At 39.1% G+C, this 16,540-nt stretch overlaps 2 protein-coding genes across 2 annotated transcripts in view; both read left to right on the forward strand.

The window, feature by feature from the left end:
• Positions 1-5,348: 5,348 nt before the first annotated feature.
• LOC306699513 (cysteine-rich venom protein-like) lies at positions 5,349-12,482 on the forward strand. Its single transcript, XM_079164147.1, has 8 exons — positions 5,349-5,486; positions 5,641-5,708; positions 7,696-7,796; positions 10,008-10,098; positions 10,465-10,607; positions 11,432-11,520; positions 11,711-11,793; positions 11,882-12,482. Exons 2-8 carry the CDS (start codon positions 5,645-5,647, stop codon positions 12,016-12,018), a joined length of 708 nt encoding a protein of 235 aa, XP_079020273.1. The 5' UTR covers positions 5,349-5,486; positions 5,641-5,644; the 3' UTR covers positions 12,019-12,482.
• Positions 12,483-16,069: 3,587 nt separating this feature from the next.
• plcl2 (phospholipase C like 2) overlaps positions 16,070-16,540 on the forward strand; it is a 34,876-nt gene continuing 34,405 nt past the window's right edge. The window contains exon 1 of the mRNA XM_079164786.1: positions 16,070-16,508. Coding sequence (XP_079020912.1) covers positions 16,254-16,508 — 255 coding nt within the window. The 5' untranslated portion in view covers positions 16,070-16,253. The remainder of the gene's footprint in view (positions 16,509-16,540) is intronic.

A 16,540-nucleotide genomic window follows, 5' to 3' on the forward strand; every position in this document is an offset into this window, starting at 1 on the left:
CAGATTAAACAGCAACATTTGGGCAACACTATCATGCAAGTTATTTTTTACACACTCCAAAACACAATTATACACAACTAATAAAAGCAACTAGAAGATGTACCACAATATCACGTATCTGTCGCCATGACTCGGCAAACTACCACTCCTGAGAAAGCTACAAACAAAAAAGCTAGCGGCTACACGGCTGAGCAATACATTGCAGAGCATGAGAATTCGACAGAGAATCCAGAGATATCTTCAGAATTTCTCTCCGTAAAACCAGTACGGAGCTGTGAGCAAACAAACGGCAGAACAACAACCGCTTCACCGAAAACAAATCCATGCAGGACCTCACCTTTACGTTGAATCACGAAAAGAATGGCATAAGTTTGCCTGGTAAACACTGCTGCTATGGATGTCCTGTGTCTTTGTCATCGGATTCCTTGAGAAAGGGGGGGTCAACCTAACTTGTGGGACCCCGGGGAGAGGGGGTCAGACTTTTGGTGAATGGAATTTTACGCACGGGGGTGCAAGGCGTTTTTTTGATTTTTACTGGCTAAAGACTCTGTCAATCAACACCAAGCTTCTACTACCGCATTCCTAAGACTCTGACACGTCTAAAGAGGTGTCATTTTCTAAAATTGTCCAATCATAAGGCTGGCTGAGCTTCCAATACACACATGAAGACGAGCTCAGACGAGAATGGATACATGGTTTACAGCCTTAAGGTGTGTTCACACCAAACGCGATGAACGTGGCGAGATTACATACAAAGTCTATGCACAGACGCGATGAACGCGAATTTGCGATGGCGCGGCACAATTAACACGAATTCGCCCCAAACTCAGAAGTTGAAATATTTGAACTTCTGCGAAAAAATCGCGATAGCCTATCAGCGTTGCGTTGCTCCCCCTGTCATCAGTGAAGTCCTGCCGTTGTTGAATCAGGAAATAAATACTGTAGCCGCCTATGTTCACCCAGAGCTCTACGATCCCTCATATCAGTAGAGACCGGACCAAACTATGTGTATACGTGTGTGTGTGTGTAAACCATATGGTACAAACAATGAAATAGACGCTGCCGTATTTACGTCTAGATGACGTTATTGTGAGTATTGATGGAGCTGCTATAATGTTAGCATAGCCTAGCACTGATCGATCTGAGCTCCATTGAGAAAACAAGTACAAATCGGCATCATTACGTAGTTATTTCGGAGTCCCTTTTTGTCGGTTTATTGCCGTTAAATCACAGCCAAATCAGTTTATTTTGTGTTCATACAGCTGTGGTAAACAGCCGACATGTGGCTTGCTAGACACAGTGAGCTCGATGAAATCCACGGAGCTCCTCTGGACAATGTTATGAACCCAGACATGACGGCGTTTAGTTCCCCATGATATATGGGACTTCCACAACACGTACTGAGCAGAAATAGAGGTTATTTTTCCACGGTTGATGGCGGACAGTTGAACGGCTTTCAGGCCGATAAGCCGCGCCCCCTCTCCAGCACGATTCACGCGAATGAACACAAATAGTCCCCGCCGAGACCGAGTTAATCGCATTTGGTGTGAACGCACCTTTAGAGAGGATTCTGGCTCTCGAAATGATGCCAAACTGCTGTATTTGGATAGATTGAACAATATTAGTGATAAAACAAGTGAAATATATAGTTATATAGTATATACAATTAGAATAGAACAGCTGCAACAGCTGGTTCCAAAATGAGAATTTGGCTTGACCTCTCTGTACTGAAACCTCTATAACTTTGGCCTGCTTCACTTTATCAAAGCCAGAGTTGGGAGAGTTTTTAGGCTAGCCAGGGCCTCATTTCAAGAACAAAATAAAAACAGTGGGGTTTTTTTTCAGGCGAACCTGAACATTTTCAATTTGAGCTGTGTGCCATCTTCATTTAGCATTAACCAGTAACATATACACTGATATTTACACATCTGATCAAATCTCACAAGTGTTTCTGTTATTATAACATCAAAATTATTAAAATAGACCTTGTAGTTACAGAACTACAATCTTTTTAGTAGGGGGATGCAATTTTCGAGCAGAGGCCTAAAAATAGGGCTATCAAAAGGTTAAATCAGGCGCTTTTTAACAGCAGTATTCCCTTTACACAGTAGCAGTTATGATTCTGATAATAGATATTCAGTCGGTGTTCACAACTTTATCTTCATGTGTGTAATAGATGCAATTTGAAATATACACCTTGAAAACTGCAAACTATCTACGTCGTTTTTTTGTTTGTTAAATTCTCAATAGCGATAACTAAATGATATGCTTATTGCACATATTGCGGATAAAAAAATAAAGAAAATAATAATTTCAATGAATCGTTTCTTTTTTGCTTTTTCTTTGTACAGCAGAAGGAAGTGACGGCACACAAACACGTTAACGTGTGATAAAATAATTGTCGGCATTGATGAATGAATGCGTTAACGCGTTAACGCATTAACTTGCCCAGCATTAAATATAATAGACCATGTTTATTTATTGAGATGCCCCTTTGGACCTTGTTATAGGAAGTAAAGATCAGGAGAAGTAAACATGAAGTGTAATTAGGAACACTGATGTTAAATTAAGCTATGATGCGTTTTCACTGTTAATTTACCATCTCAATTAAATGTTGATGCTTCCATGACCAAGTTAAGCAGATGAGACTGATGACAACTATGTACTAGAAAAGATGTTCACTTTGCCTAATATGTAGCTTGACAGAGTTCTCCATGTGTGCCCCAGTGTTCTCATGTTTTCTTACTTCCTCATCCCTCACTCCCTAACTCTCCGTGCTGGATCTGTCCCCATTTTAAGTTATTAGCATGACTGCATCCAGCTAGCCAAATCTGTCTGGTGTACAACTAGTAGAGAAGCTTCGCATGTACTGCTTTCTTTCCCGCTAGTCTGCTGTCTGATTGTGAGGTCAGGCTGATCTGGGATCAGCTCTTTGGCCTGCAGAATATCTGCCAAAGTTCTCCTCTCAAACGGGTCTTGGAGGAGTAGTGGTCATGCTGGCTCGCCCGTAGAGACTTCTCCTGACGAGAACGCGTAGCTTGGGGCCAAACAGATTTGGCCCCAAGCTGAATCTATTGGACTATCACCTTGCTGGTCGATGTTCGTCTTCATAGATTTATTCCAGAGTTGCCACTGTAAAACAGCAACAAACTAAATAATTAATGAAAATAACTACAGTTGGGAATGTACAATAACAATGCTTACAAAGCTGATAATACCACAGGCTTAATGTGAGAGAGAGAGAGAGCGACAACCTTGCCCTGCATGGTCTTTGTTCCTCTCTCTGGATTAATACCAATGAAGTGTCTAAAATCAAAATAGTTTAAGATCAGAGACTTAATGAAAAACTATTAGGAACATTTTGTAGTCTTGAAGGGGTATTTTGGGGTTTTTTAACATACGGTGTCATGATAATTAGGCTAAAACATGTCCAGAAGAAGACCATTATAATTACTGGCTACATTTCTCTACCACCTGTATCAATGTTCGCGCTGAAATTTCTAATCTTAAACCAAACCGCAGTTTGTATTCAACACTAAAGTGCAGTCCACCCTCTCCTCTCAAAGATAAACCACCTTCCTACTTGAAATGATCTCCTCACTATTACCACCTTCAAGTTATTTAATATTTTTTGGGCATTTGAAGCTTTAACAGGGCGCAAAAGGCTATCAGCTAGCTAGCTAGCAACAACTGCTTGGGAAGAAAATTCCCAGATGATAAATGGTTAGTATTTTTAAACACAGTTACTTTAAAATTCATGTAAATATTAGTGCTGGGCAAGTTGACGTGTTATTATCGCGTTAACGCATTAATTCATCAATGCCGACAATTATTTTAACGCGCGTTAACGCAGTTTTTTATTTTTTATTAAGCGGACATTTTTAACACAAGAACCGGGCAGCGAGTGGTGAACAGCTGTGTTATTGTGTGCTGCTCCCCCCCCCCCCCCCCCCCCCACCGGGTGACACGCCCGGTCCTCCTGTCTCTCTCACACTCACACACACGCGTGTGATCGTCTCGTTACAGGATCCTTACAATATCAAAATACATATCATGGTGTTTTTAAGTAAACATATAAGCACGTCAGAACAAACTGCTCTTAACAGCAACGCTTTATTATCATAACTTCCACGCAGCTCCTTACTGCCACGGTACAGACTCCCTCCAGGTTCCCATGCTTCACCTACATTCCCCTGGGTCCTAAGTCCCTCCAGGTACAGCTTCTTATCACCCTCTATGTACCAACGTACATAACAAATACCACACATATTACGGTAATCAGCGTTGCATATAGTTTATATATAGTTTTTAAAGTTGTTTTGTTTGGAATATGTATAATAAGCATATCATTTAGTTATCGCTACTGAGAATTTAACAAACAACAAAAAAAAAAGAACAAAACATGACGTAGATAGGTTTGCAGTTTTCAAGGTGTATGTTTCAAATTGCATCTCTTACACACATGAAGATAGAGTTGTGAAAACCGGCTGGATATCGATTATCAGAATCATAACTGTATTTTAACTGCTACTGTGTAAAGGGAATACTGCTGTTAAAAAGAACCTTATTTGTTTAAAGTGTTTGCAAATCAAATGTTATTGCACTTTTGTTCATATAGCAGTTTTAAAATAAAAGTACTGCTATACACTACTTTTGAATTCATTATTGAATTTTGCGCATAACAATGAGATTAATCGCAGAAAAATCATGCGATTAAAGATTTTAATCGTTGCCCAGCACTAGTAAATATACATTTTTGAGCTATTCAAATCTCAACCTCATTGATAAATGACATTTTAAAATCATAGACTGGCTAGATAGACAGTTTGATTTCAAACCCTATTTTTGGTAATGCTAGTTACGAATAAGAAATTATTTTTAATTACTGTCTAATTTGTAGATGCACAACCGAATTGATTCAGATGAAGCAGGACTTCTTATTGATGTGTAGCAGATGTCCTCTGAAGTGCATCCTCTTCTGAAAACTGCCTTCTAAATGACATCTCTGAAAAAGTCCCTTCACAAACACAAATTTACCAAAAATATTGTAGCGTACTGTAATAAAAAAAATTAAGATACTGTTTTGGGCATTTGTGCTTTTGCTTCAAATTGGCCAGCACACAATGCATGAATACAGTAGATTAATGTTGAAAATTGCCTGTAAATTAACAGCAATAGATTACAGTGCAGATATCATAATTTACAAATATTACTGGGTATATTCCATATTTCAAAAACACAAATACTATTTATTTATTTTTTGTTGCTCAAGGAGGGGTGCTCAAGGAGGGGCGCCCTACGGCCCTCTATAAGCCAGCCGCCACTGAAAAATGTGTGCATTATTTAAAGCCCTGGTTTCTGCTGCATCATTAGTGGCCTGAGGGGACTGTTTAATAATATCTGAGAGTTAGCAACGGAGCTGAGTCTTTAAAAGGACGGAGAGGAAAGCACCAACCCACTTGCACCTTCTGAAGACTCGCGGGCAGGTATGCCTCTTTACTGGGTTTCCTAAACGTTGTTTTTAGTATTTTTCGATTATTTGATGATACCATTGGATTGATTAGATCATATCTTTTATATCGTTTTGATCGATAACATTTCTTGAAAATAAGAATCCAATTACTCTTCTTTTTTGTCCAGGAAAATGTTGGCATTCCTGATTTGCATGTTGACTCTGCAGCAAGTGCACTCCGCCTGCAATGTGGTAAGTAGAAGTATTGACATATTACAGGTAGTTGTAATACAATACATTATGCAGTCGGAGTGTTTTCCATAGGCTGGAAAGTATGTTTTGGTTTTAAGAGATTTCAGTACATTTTCAAGACATTTTGTGTATTAAAGTTGCTTCACTGAGTTCTCTGCAGAATAAGGTTTCACATGCAAACTAAATGGTGAGCCAATAAAACTTGATCCATTGCTAGAGTCCAATCTTGGCCTGGGCAATTATAATAATATTCAATAATTCATGATTTGACCTTCTTCTTATATCAATATATATATTTTATAGTCTGAAAATTCCAATATTTATTATTGATTTGGTCACACTGGACTGGTACAGAGACGTTTTCTGCTGGAATTCATATATTTTCAGCAAGCAAATGATCTCACTAATGGTTTTGTGTTTATTTAGACAACACTAGCATTTACAATAATATAAAAGAAAATGCCACTATTCCAATGATAAATATCACATAGCCAACGTGTAGCAGGAATAACTTTTCTAACACTGAAAGAACCTTGTTTCACGATTCGTATTTTTGCCTTAACTTTCAAGTAGTGCTGGGCAACGATCTTTAATCGTGATTAATCGCATGATTTTTCTGCGATTAATCGCGATTCTTCTGCGATTAATCGCATGGTTATGCGCAAAACTCAATAATGAATTCAAAAGTAGTGTATAGCAGTACTTTTATTTTAAAAGTACTGCTATATTAACAAAAGTGCAATAACATTTGGTTTGCAAACACTTTAAACAAATAAGGTGCTTTTTAACAGCAGTATTCCCTTTACACAGTAGCAGTTAAAATACAGTTATAATGATTCTGATAATAGATATTCAGCCGGTGTTCACAATTTTATCTTCATGTGTGTAAGAGATGCAATTTGAAATATTCTTCTTGAAAACTGCAAACCTATCTACGTCATGTTTTGTTCTTTTTTTTGTTCTGTTTGTTAAATTCTCAGTAGCGATAACTAAATGATATGCTTATTATACATATTCCAAACAAAACAACTTTATAAACTATATGCAACGCTGATTACCGTAATATGTGTGGTATTTGTTATGTACGTTGGTACATGGAGGGTGATAAGAAGCTGTACCTGGAGGGACTTAGGACCCAGGGGAATGTAGGTGAAGCATGGGAACCTGGAGGGAGTCTGTACCGTGGCAGTAACGTGCAGCGCGGATGTTAAGCTAATAAAGAGTTGCAGTTAAGAGCAGTTTGTTCTCTCGTGCTTATATGTTTATTTAAAAACACCACAATATGTATTTTGATATTGTGAGGATCCTGTAACGAGACGATCACACGCGTGTGTGTGAGTGCGAGAAAGACAGGAGGACCAGGCGTGTCACCCGGTGGGGGGGAGAGCGGCACACAAAAACACAGCTGTTCACCACTCACTGCCCGGTTCTTGTGTTAAAAATGTCCGCTTAATAATAAATAAAAAACTGCATTAACGCGCGTTAGAATAATTGTCGGCGTTAATTAATTAATGCGTTAACGCGATAATAACTCGTTAACTACTACTTTTAAGTAAATATAAAATACATTGTGGTGCAAATACTTCTTGAAAATAGTAAAGACTACTCCCCTGATGTCCTGATAAGAACTTAACTTTAATTTCTTCTCCTTTTCAAACGTTTCTGCGTGCCATCGTGTGTCCACAGCCAGGTAAGCGCAATGTTAACTGCATCTGACGTGTTTGACTTTACAGACAGAGACACTTTTTTTGGGGCATCAACTGTGAAACCAAGCCTATAGGTCTCCCAATAAAATTATGGGATTTGGTACAATCCTCTCTGTAAGTTCTTCTGTTATGTCAAGCTATTTCAGAGTAATTAAACCTGGATATGTTTGAGTCATGGCGAATAAATATTAAGCCACCAGAGTAAATATCAGCCTATTTAATAACTTTAATATGTTGTTTACCCAGTGGTTTTAAGTGTGTGTGTGTGTGTGTGTGTGTGTGCAGACATGTGCCCATCAAACGCAGCGGTTCAGACTGAGATCGTTGCCGTTCACAATGCCTTCCGGAGAGAGGTTCAGCCTACTGCTTCTGACATGCTGTTAATGGTCAGTCCTGCTTTCTACTTGCACAATAAAAGTGGCTTGGGTGATATTTAAAATGAAATACATTTTAAGTGGGTGTGGTCTTCTGCACGACGCCTGAAAATCATAAAAGCCGCGGCTTTTCAAAATCAGGATTATAGAGTTTGATGATTGGACTCAACCTTAAAGGGCCAGTGTGTTGCATTTAATGAGGATCTTTAGCAGAAATAATGGTTTCTTTTGTCTATAATCACCTTAAAATAAAAATCATTGTGTTTTCGTTACCTTAGACCAGTGGTTCTCAAACTTTTTCTGTCACGCCCCACTTTGGAGGAAGAAAAATGTTCATGCCCCACCGCCCCAACAAAATTGTAACAACATGGTCCATGTTGAACTTTTATTGAAATAACATTTTGTGACTCCTCCATCTGTGCTTTTTCAAATATTAGAATAAAGAAAATTGCAATCGCTTGTCACCTGTGCAAAACAAAATGAGTGCAGGTACCTGGAGCATTTTATTTTAAATATGAGCTTTAAAATGTAGCATTCTGGTGTACTCTGAGAAGAAAATTAAGTGATAAGACATTTACTTTAAGCCCAAAACTAATTTATTATTCAGTTATTAATCAGTATTTCAGCTCTATTATTATTATTAACCTTTAAAAAATGTTGTCATATAAAAACAAAGATAGCGAGAACCATCGCGTGTACAAATAAAGTGATTTGTTTTCATTACTGTATGGCTTCATATTAACTTCCACTGTTACTGTGAAGCTGTTAGAATTGTGGCCAATCTTCTATTTGCAATTAATATGCATTCAATCCAGTTCAATTATTTAAATGAAAATGATAATCTACTCTGGCTATGGTAGTTTATCAAGAGTAAAATAATAGCTGTGATTTAACTGCACGTGGGACTGTTCATCACAGTGAACAGTGTCTGCAGTGTGGTGAGAGGGCACGTGAGCCCTTGTTGCTGTACTTTATCTTATTGGAGCAGAGGCTGCATTTAGCATACTCTGCCTTATCAATGTATTTAAAACACTGTGACAGCGGGAAGCTGTACTCACGTCTGTTTAGACCTCCACCTTTATCCAGGCCCAGCTCCACCTTTATCCAGGCCCAGCTCCTTCACATGTGTCAAACTGCGCTACACAAACAGCCTCCTCTTCCTGAAGCTCTTTGACCTCATCATGTCATCAGTATCTGGGCCTTTCATTAAAACAAACAACCTGCAACCAGATGCGCTGGTGTTCGGGTTTAAACGTTAATGAGTGACCGCGTGAACTGAACCGGAACGGTGGGGGGGGGGGGGGGGGGGCATGTTTCATCACGTTACGTTTTTTCCTCCTAAATCGCGATAATGACTAACGTTAACAGTCCACAGAGTTGCGCATGCAGTGGACGTTAACTTAACCCAGCAAGTCTGAACTGTAACGGAACATAACGGAACTTAAACTTTAACGGAGGGAAAGACGGTGTAGACATCGTAACGCTGATTGGCCAAGACTCGACATGTCACATCAAAGATGTTTTATTGTGAAGATCACAAAATCACCTTTTCTCCTCGTCTCACTCCAATCTGAGAAACGCTGGCTAGCCAATTGCCCCCCTCCCCACAAAAAAACACTTGAAAAAATGGCGAATTTCACTGAAAAGCAACAAGTTTGCATTTCCTGCCTTAGACCAACAATACATATTATGTATAAATGCTTTTTCAAATGTGAAAATACATTTTGACTATATGGTCTGTCATAGATAAATATAAACACTCTAAAATGTCATTTTTATGTTCATTACAGTTGAGTAATGTCAACATCTTCTAATCTATTCGGGAGCCAAACACTACAATAGCATTGCACACAGTTGGAAATCTTTCAGTCAACAGGAAAATAAAGATGTCTCATTTCCTTTTCAAAAGAGTTGGGTGTTTCTGGAAGTGTAAGGTTTCTACCCAAAAGAAGAAGAAAAATAAATAAAAAGTCTCATGTTTATATTGGAGCTGAGTTTTTGCTTTGGGCTGTATGAAAAGCACAGCAGCTGGTCTCAAAGGAGAAGCCCGTTTCAACAACCTTTTTCATATTCTAAGATTTAGAGTGGAAAATATTTTGAAATTTCTTCAGTCTTTCAAATCACAAATGATCCCATTTTCAACCAATATCTTAGCGAGACGATGGATCTGTTTCTGCAATCTGGTTGTGGGTGTTTTGAAATGAAACACTTGATTTTTTACAGAGCTATAGTGAGGAGGTAGCAGCCAGTGCTCAGGCCTGGGTCGACAAATGTAAGCTGTCTCACGGACCACCCCACAACCACATGCTCAAGGGTATATTATTTCTTCCTTTACTCTTCCTCTTTCTTCTTTGTTTCCTCTTAACCTTGCTCCACAAATGCCAGCACCTTAGATAATACATCAAAGGTGCATTCGGTGTAAAGGTTCCCTGTGAACTGAGTGACCTTGTGATTGATTGTCAGTCACTGGGAACATCATCTTATCTGCAGTCTTAATACCTTCTTTTAATAACAAATTACACGGAGTAGGATGTGTAATCATTAAGGAGATTATCATCAATAGGCCTATTATTGAACCCTGTTTTATCTAAAAGAAAATAATCTACTGAGACATGGAAATAACACTGTGTTTGCAGAAACCCATTAATCGTGCTGCCATGTGTTTCTCCCCAACGTGCAGGATATGTAATGGGTGAGAATCTGTTCTATTCGTCTACACGTAAATCATGGACGGACATCATCAATGCCTTTCACAGTGAGGTGGAACACTACCTGTATCCCAATGGCTCCACAAATGGCGAAGCTGTTGGTCACTACACACAGGTAACATTTAGCTAAACAAAGTATGTGGCAACAGCAGTAATGACAACATACGGTAATGTTGCTGCTGTGTTATTGGATGGTTACTTTTAATTCATCTATATGTTTATATCCAATTCTATTTTAACAATGGATCAAATGTAATGCAATAGTCTTTTGGCGTCTTTCAGCTCACTGTTTTGGTTTGTCGGCCCACAACTCCCCTGTTTTGGTTCACTCTCACTGATCTCATGGAGTCGATTTCCGTCCCAGCAGGCAGCAGTTTTCAGTGAAAAAGCTCTGAGACAACGAAGATCATTTAGGAGCTAAAGATCCAGACATTAATGAAACTGTTTGCTTACTAGTAGTGAGAATAATAAATATAGGACCAATAGTAATGACGGATGAGAGACTGTTTCTGTGGATAATAGCTCTCAAAATGCTCCTAAATATTCATTTCATGGTGAATTGTCTGAACAAAATGTGTGTGACAAATACTGCTTTCACCAATGGATTTCATATTGTTTGTTTTTTTTAATCGGAGAGATATTTCAAAAAACATTATTGAAACATCATAAACAGTCATTATTGCGATTTTAAGAAGATATATATATATCTTTGTCTTTTAGCAGATACAAATGGGCAGTTTTGTGATCAATTTTCACACTTTCACTACAAGTAAACCAACACAGCAATTTCCATTTCAAGAACTGATGTGAAAAATTTAAAGAAAAAACTAATTGAAAAAATAAACAAAACATAAATGAGTCATGGCAGTGTTTGAACAAGCAATATGCATTCATATTAAAGTATTAAAGTTTTGGTTTTGGTTTTATCTTTGTTGTCAGGTGGTGTGGAACAGCTCCTACAAAGTTGGCTGTGGGGTGTCTTTGTGCCCTAACAACATCTATTTCTACAGCTGCCATTATTTCCGAGCGTAAGTGACCCTCATTCACCCTCCATTAGACTTCTTTGTTGTATCATTTCTGGGAGAGCTTGACGTTGGTGAGGGTTAAAAATGAACAGTAAAAGTGTCTATTTATATATTTAAATCTGTATATTTAATCAGAGGTTAGTTCTGAGTCAGGTGAAGTTAAAAAAACTGAAGTTTCTAATTTGTTGAACAGAGGAAACTTCAAGGGATGGAAACCTTACAAGGCTGGACCCACGTGTGCTTCCTGTCCCAACAACTGTGAAGACAAACTGTGCAGTAAGTAACAGATGTTATGAGGTTCTCTTCACGGCAAATATATCAGAAAGACAGACAATGAGCTGACCTCTCCAATGTTTCGTTTCAGCCAACCCCTGTCCTTACATAAACAAATTCTACAGATGTCCAATCTTGAAAGCGAAGACTGGATGCCGCAATATTCTGGTGTATGCTTTGTGTCCTGCTTCATGCAAATGCCCCACTCAAATCATTCCAATCGGCTAAAGAGAAGCCACTGAGTCTGCAAAGTGTAATTAAGTGGTTCAGACTTTTTTGTTGGTTCTGTCCATGAAGCAAGCTACTGCAACTGTAATCAATTTCCTGTGAGCTTATAATAATATACCAATGACGCAAGCAAAAAAAAAGTTCTAGTACTGATTGCCTTCAATTTTAGTGGATGCTTTGGGAGTCTTTTTATATATCAATCTCTAATCAAAACCCCATGGGACAGAGTTGTGTGATGTGTCATATACTATACGTAGGGGGACTCATCCAACTCAATGATATTAATTGCAGAAATGTGTAAGCAAAAGCAAGAAATACGGTTTTACTGTCAATTCACCTAAAACCAACATAATATGAAATCAAAAATATTCATTCTACACATAATCATACAATACAGATGATGTTGAAAATCAAGTGCTGTCATTTTGTTATGGTTGATAAGAATTAAACATTTAAATGCTTTAGTTTTGTTTCAATTTGATGTCCTTCTTCCCTCCATATAACATGAATGTGACAACGTCAAGTGGCCAGAATATTTACCGTGGTTGGGGACAACACTGAACAAATTATCAGGTTTGTCAGATCACACCTGACTGTGGCTCACAGTGTCACCGCCTTCTAACGCCACCACCTAAGAAAATAGACGTATTTGCATGAATTTACATAAGCAACAAGCTGAATCAACTTTAAACACCAGAGGAGGCCCCTGATGCTCATCTTTGCTTCAGTGTGTAAATGTTACTGGTTCCTACTGTGGGCTGCTATCATCCGGATCCAAAATAATCCCTCTCAATCATCACTGTCCCACCAGAAGTGTGTGGTGGTGTCTATCTACAGAGGCCCTGCCCTCTGCCTGTATTGTCTTTTTCTTCTTCTTATTTTGCTGAGTTAGTGAAGATTGTGGGTGTCAGCAAGGAGCCGTTGTGCCTCACATGGTTGTGTCAACCCGAGCCAAGAACAGAGCACATGGTGTGCAGCCCGTTCTGATTCCCGGGGTTAGGACATTCTGACAAACCCACAGATAATTATTAATACCAGACTCAGCAGTTTCTCTGAGCTCTACAGAGCTATTTAATGTCTTTAATTGTTTTGGTTGGCCACCGTACGCTACCTGCCCAGCACCAAACAGCAAACAAAGTAAGGGGTTAACTTAGTGGCACATATAGCAGCTAAAGAGACAGATATTTTCCTCGAGAGTTGGTAGGAGGAGAGGGAAAAATAGAAACACGGCTCCAAATGAATACTAATGTTTCTCCAGATCTGCTGGATGTGTAAATAGGGAATTATTTGGTAACATGATTGTTGTGCTAAAGAGTACTTATTTAATACTGAGCTGACCTACAACAGTGTACTTAGCAAGGATGAAGTTACAGCTATTAACGCTGTGTTTATGTGGCTTACTGACTAGTGCAGCAGCTAACATTGTAATAGTAATGTTGAAGTTGCTCAGTAAAGCTCAACAGCAGTTGGTTTGCACATTCAAACTACAGCAAAGAGGTTCTTCTGGAACCCTGAGTACACACAGCACCACAATATCCCATCTTTAATATCACCATCAGTGAGACCAAAGATCATAGATTTGATCAAGAGACATACATCTAAAAGTAAACTCTTAATCATTCCCTTCATGCCAGCTTACATTATCAAGATTTCTTTAATGACAACATTAAAATGTATAAATGTTTTAAATATTTTGGCTAAAGTAGCAATATCTAGGAACATAACTTATTCAGCAACCTTCATACATACTGATAAAATAAACATGAATTATGCATCATGAATAGAAGTGGGTTGATTATTGTGACAGCATTGCACCTTTTTCCTGTCATGTAATATTCTTTAAATATCAACTTTCCATACACAAACAGCCGCGTCATGTCATTGTGTCACAGAATCTAGTATAACCCTACATCAGTGGTCCCAAGTCTGATGGTCGGGACCTCCACCAGGGTTTGCACGAAATATCTGAGGGCTGGCAAGAAGAATTGCTGGTTTTAAGGGCCAAGAGGCTGGAAGCCACTGGTCTATACAGATTGGCTAGAAACATAAACTTTGATTAGCAGTGTATTGTCAAATACTGTCTCCACTGTACAATAACCAGAAACAACCAACAACCCTTGTAGACCAGCAGATGGCTCTGTTGTACAACTCACCATACCTCCTGCTTCTGAATACCAGTGTCAAGTTGATCTGCCTTCATCTGAACCAGTGGCCTGTGATTGAAATGCATTAAATCATGTAAACCAATGTTACGCCTCATCACTTACTCTCTGTGTCTCCTATACAAGAGGCTATAAGCGATGTGATCTAAATGTTAGGCATTAACTGTACCTGATATTTTAAAGCTCTGGATCATCTCCAAGAAAGATTATTTTTTGGTCACATATAGGTTGTTGTCCAGGTTTCATTAGAAGAGCAAAAATGCTGTTTTTCAGTGAAGACTGTTGTTACATCACCGTTAAGATTAGTTCATGGTCTCCGTGCACTGTCCACGTAAAGAGGAAGACCTGAAACACAATGTGACTGGAAATAGAAAAAAAAGAAGTCATGTGAGCCTTTCTGTCTGTCCTTTAGGGATGTCACATACAGTTTCTGAATCAACAGCATAAATATTATTCATAGAGAAAATAAGAAGTACTATAGACACTGAGGCAGAACAAGGAGAACAATTATAAAGCCTTTATTTAGTCATGTATTTTGGATTAATAATACTATTACCAGACTGGTTTAGACCCAGCGAGTTTGACATCTCAACCCAGTATAGGTTTTTGTTATAGTCTTGCTTCTTCTTCTTATACATTTATTTCAGGTTTTGTGTATTTTAAAGTCCAGCCTAGGGACCCATTGAAAACTATCTGTTGTAGTAAATATTGTAGTATTGCTCCACATGCTATAACCTATCCTACTCGTCTCTACATGCAAAATACATGCAAAAATACAAAAGACATCTATTGAGTGACCAAAATGAAAGCTATTTCCAGATTAAAGTCCTTTTATATTAGTATACAGGTTTATTTCTTCTGCGGGAATGTAAAAGGGGATCATTTCTAGCTGTGAAAAAAAAAATATTAGGTTTGATTGACAATCAAATTTGATTTGTCTAAGTTACTTTAATTTACAAGAAGAAATTAAAATAAATTATGAGATACTTTAACACAACAGCTCTTTGGCAGGTTACCCTACAGTTGACATATGTATTGTGAGTACATTGAAGACTACTTTAAACGTGGCTTTACAACACATGAAATACTTCACATGGATTGTACTCAGCAAACGCACCCTTGAAAGGATTTTAAGCAAGAAGCAGCTCTGGAGTAGAAAGAATAAACCCGATGTGGCTGAGGGGGCCACCTTCATTGAACCGCAACTGGAAACATCTGGTTAGTGTCATGGTTACAGGTGGACGCAGTAAAAGCGTTGGTGCATTTTGTTTTTTGTAATTTTTTTGTTTGTTTTTGTTTTTAATAAATTACAAAAATAAATAAAAACTTTACTTTTTGTTATGGCGGAAATGGGCTTCCATAAACAACCGGGGTTGTATTGACTGGACTTTGCGTTGTGCTAGTTAGCTCACTAGCTCGGCTCAGTGCACAGCAGCACAGACAGAACACGGTCGTCTGCTTTTTCTCTTTTCTCTGTTGCAGCAACAACTTAGGAAGGAAGAGACCGAGTCCTTTCCATGGAGAAACAAGTCGGCTCAAAAGGCAAGTACACACAAATCTATTGCACGTTACCGTGAGCTGGTCGTCGAGTTTTAAGGGAGAGTTGAATGAACTGATAACTAAAACATGCTTTTATTGTTATCCAACTTATAACGTCACCGACTGTCTAACAGAAGAGGGTGGGTTTACTACGGTTAACATCCGCTCTTAACTGCTGCTCAACGCTCCTGCAGTGTGGCGCTACGGCGTGAAATAGCGGCTACTATCAACGTATTAAATGCTGTTACTAATGTCACATTATGCCTGGTTATGCTAATCGCCCGTTGTTTGTCTTTTGCAGAGCTTTTGCGCGGTGCACGGAGCCCCTCTGACTGTGGGAAGCTGACCGATATGTGCACCGAGAGATGAGATGATATGGCAGAAATGCGTGCACATGTTACAACGAGGCAATAATAGGCCACGGCAGGAAATTGGAGGAAAGCTGAAAACATAAGGCTTTGCTACACCAGCAGCTTGTGTGTGTGTGTGTGTGTGTGTGCGCGCGCGCGCGTGCGGGTGTGCTCGAAAGTGCCTATGGCGGAGTTTGAGGAGGACGGCAGCCGCCTGCCTCCATTGAATCTTGGGGATACGGCCGTGCACAGCGACGGAGACGCTGGCAAGACGCATTGCGAAGTGTCGGTCTCGAATGGAGACTGTGGGATATCGGACAATATGGTCGGTTCGGGATCCTTCGTCGCACCTGGCAGCCAAGCCGGGGTGGACACCGCCAACACCTCTGTCGGATCGGATGCCAAATGTGAAATACCGCGCAGGAGCAGCATTATCAAGGTAAACATGGGAAGTTCCAGTCTCGTTGTTTG

Source organism: Pholis gunnellus, assembly GCF_910591455.1.
Source record: "Pholis gunnellus genome assembly, chromosome: 8".
Taxonomy (NCBI): domain Eukaryota; kingdom Metazoa; phylum Chordata; class Actinopteri; order Perciformes; family Pholidae; genus Pholis; species Pholis gunnellus.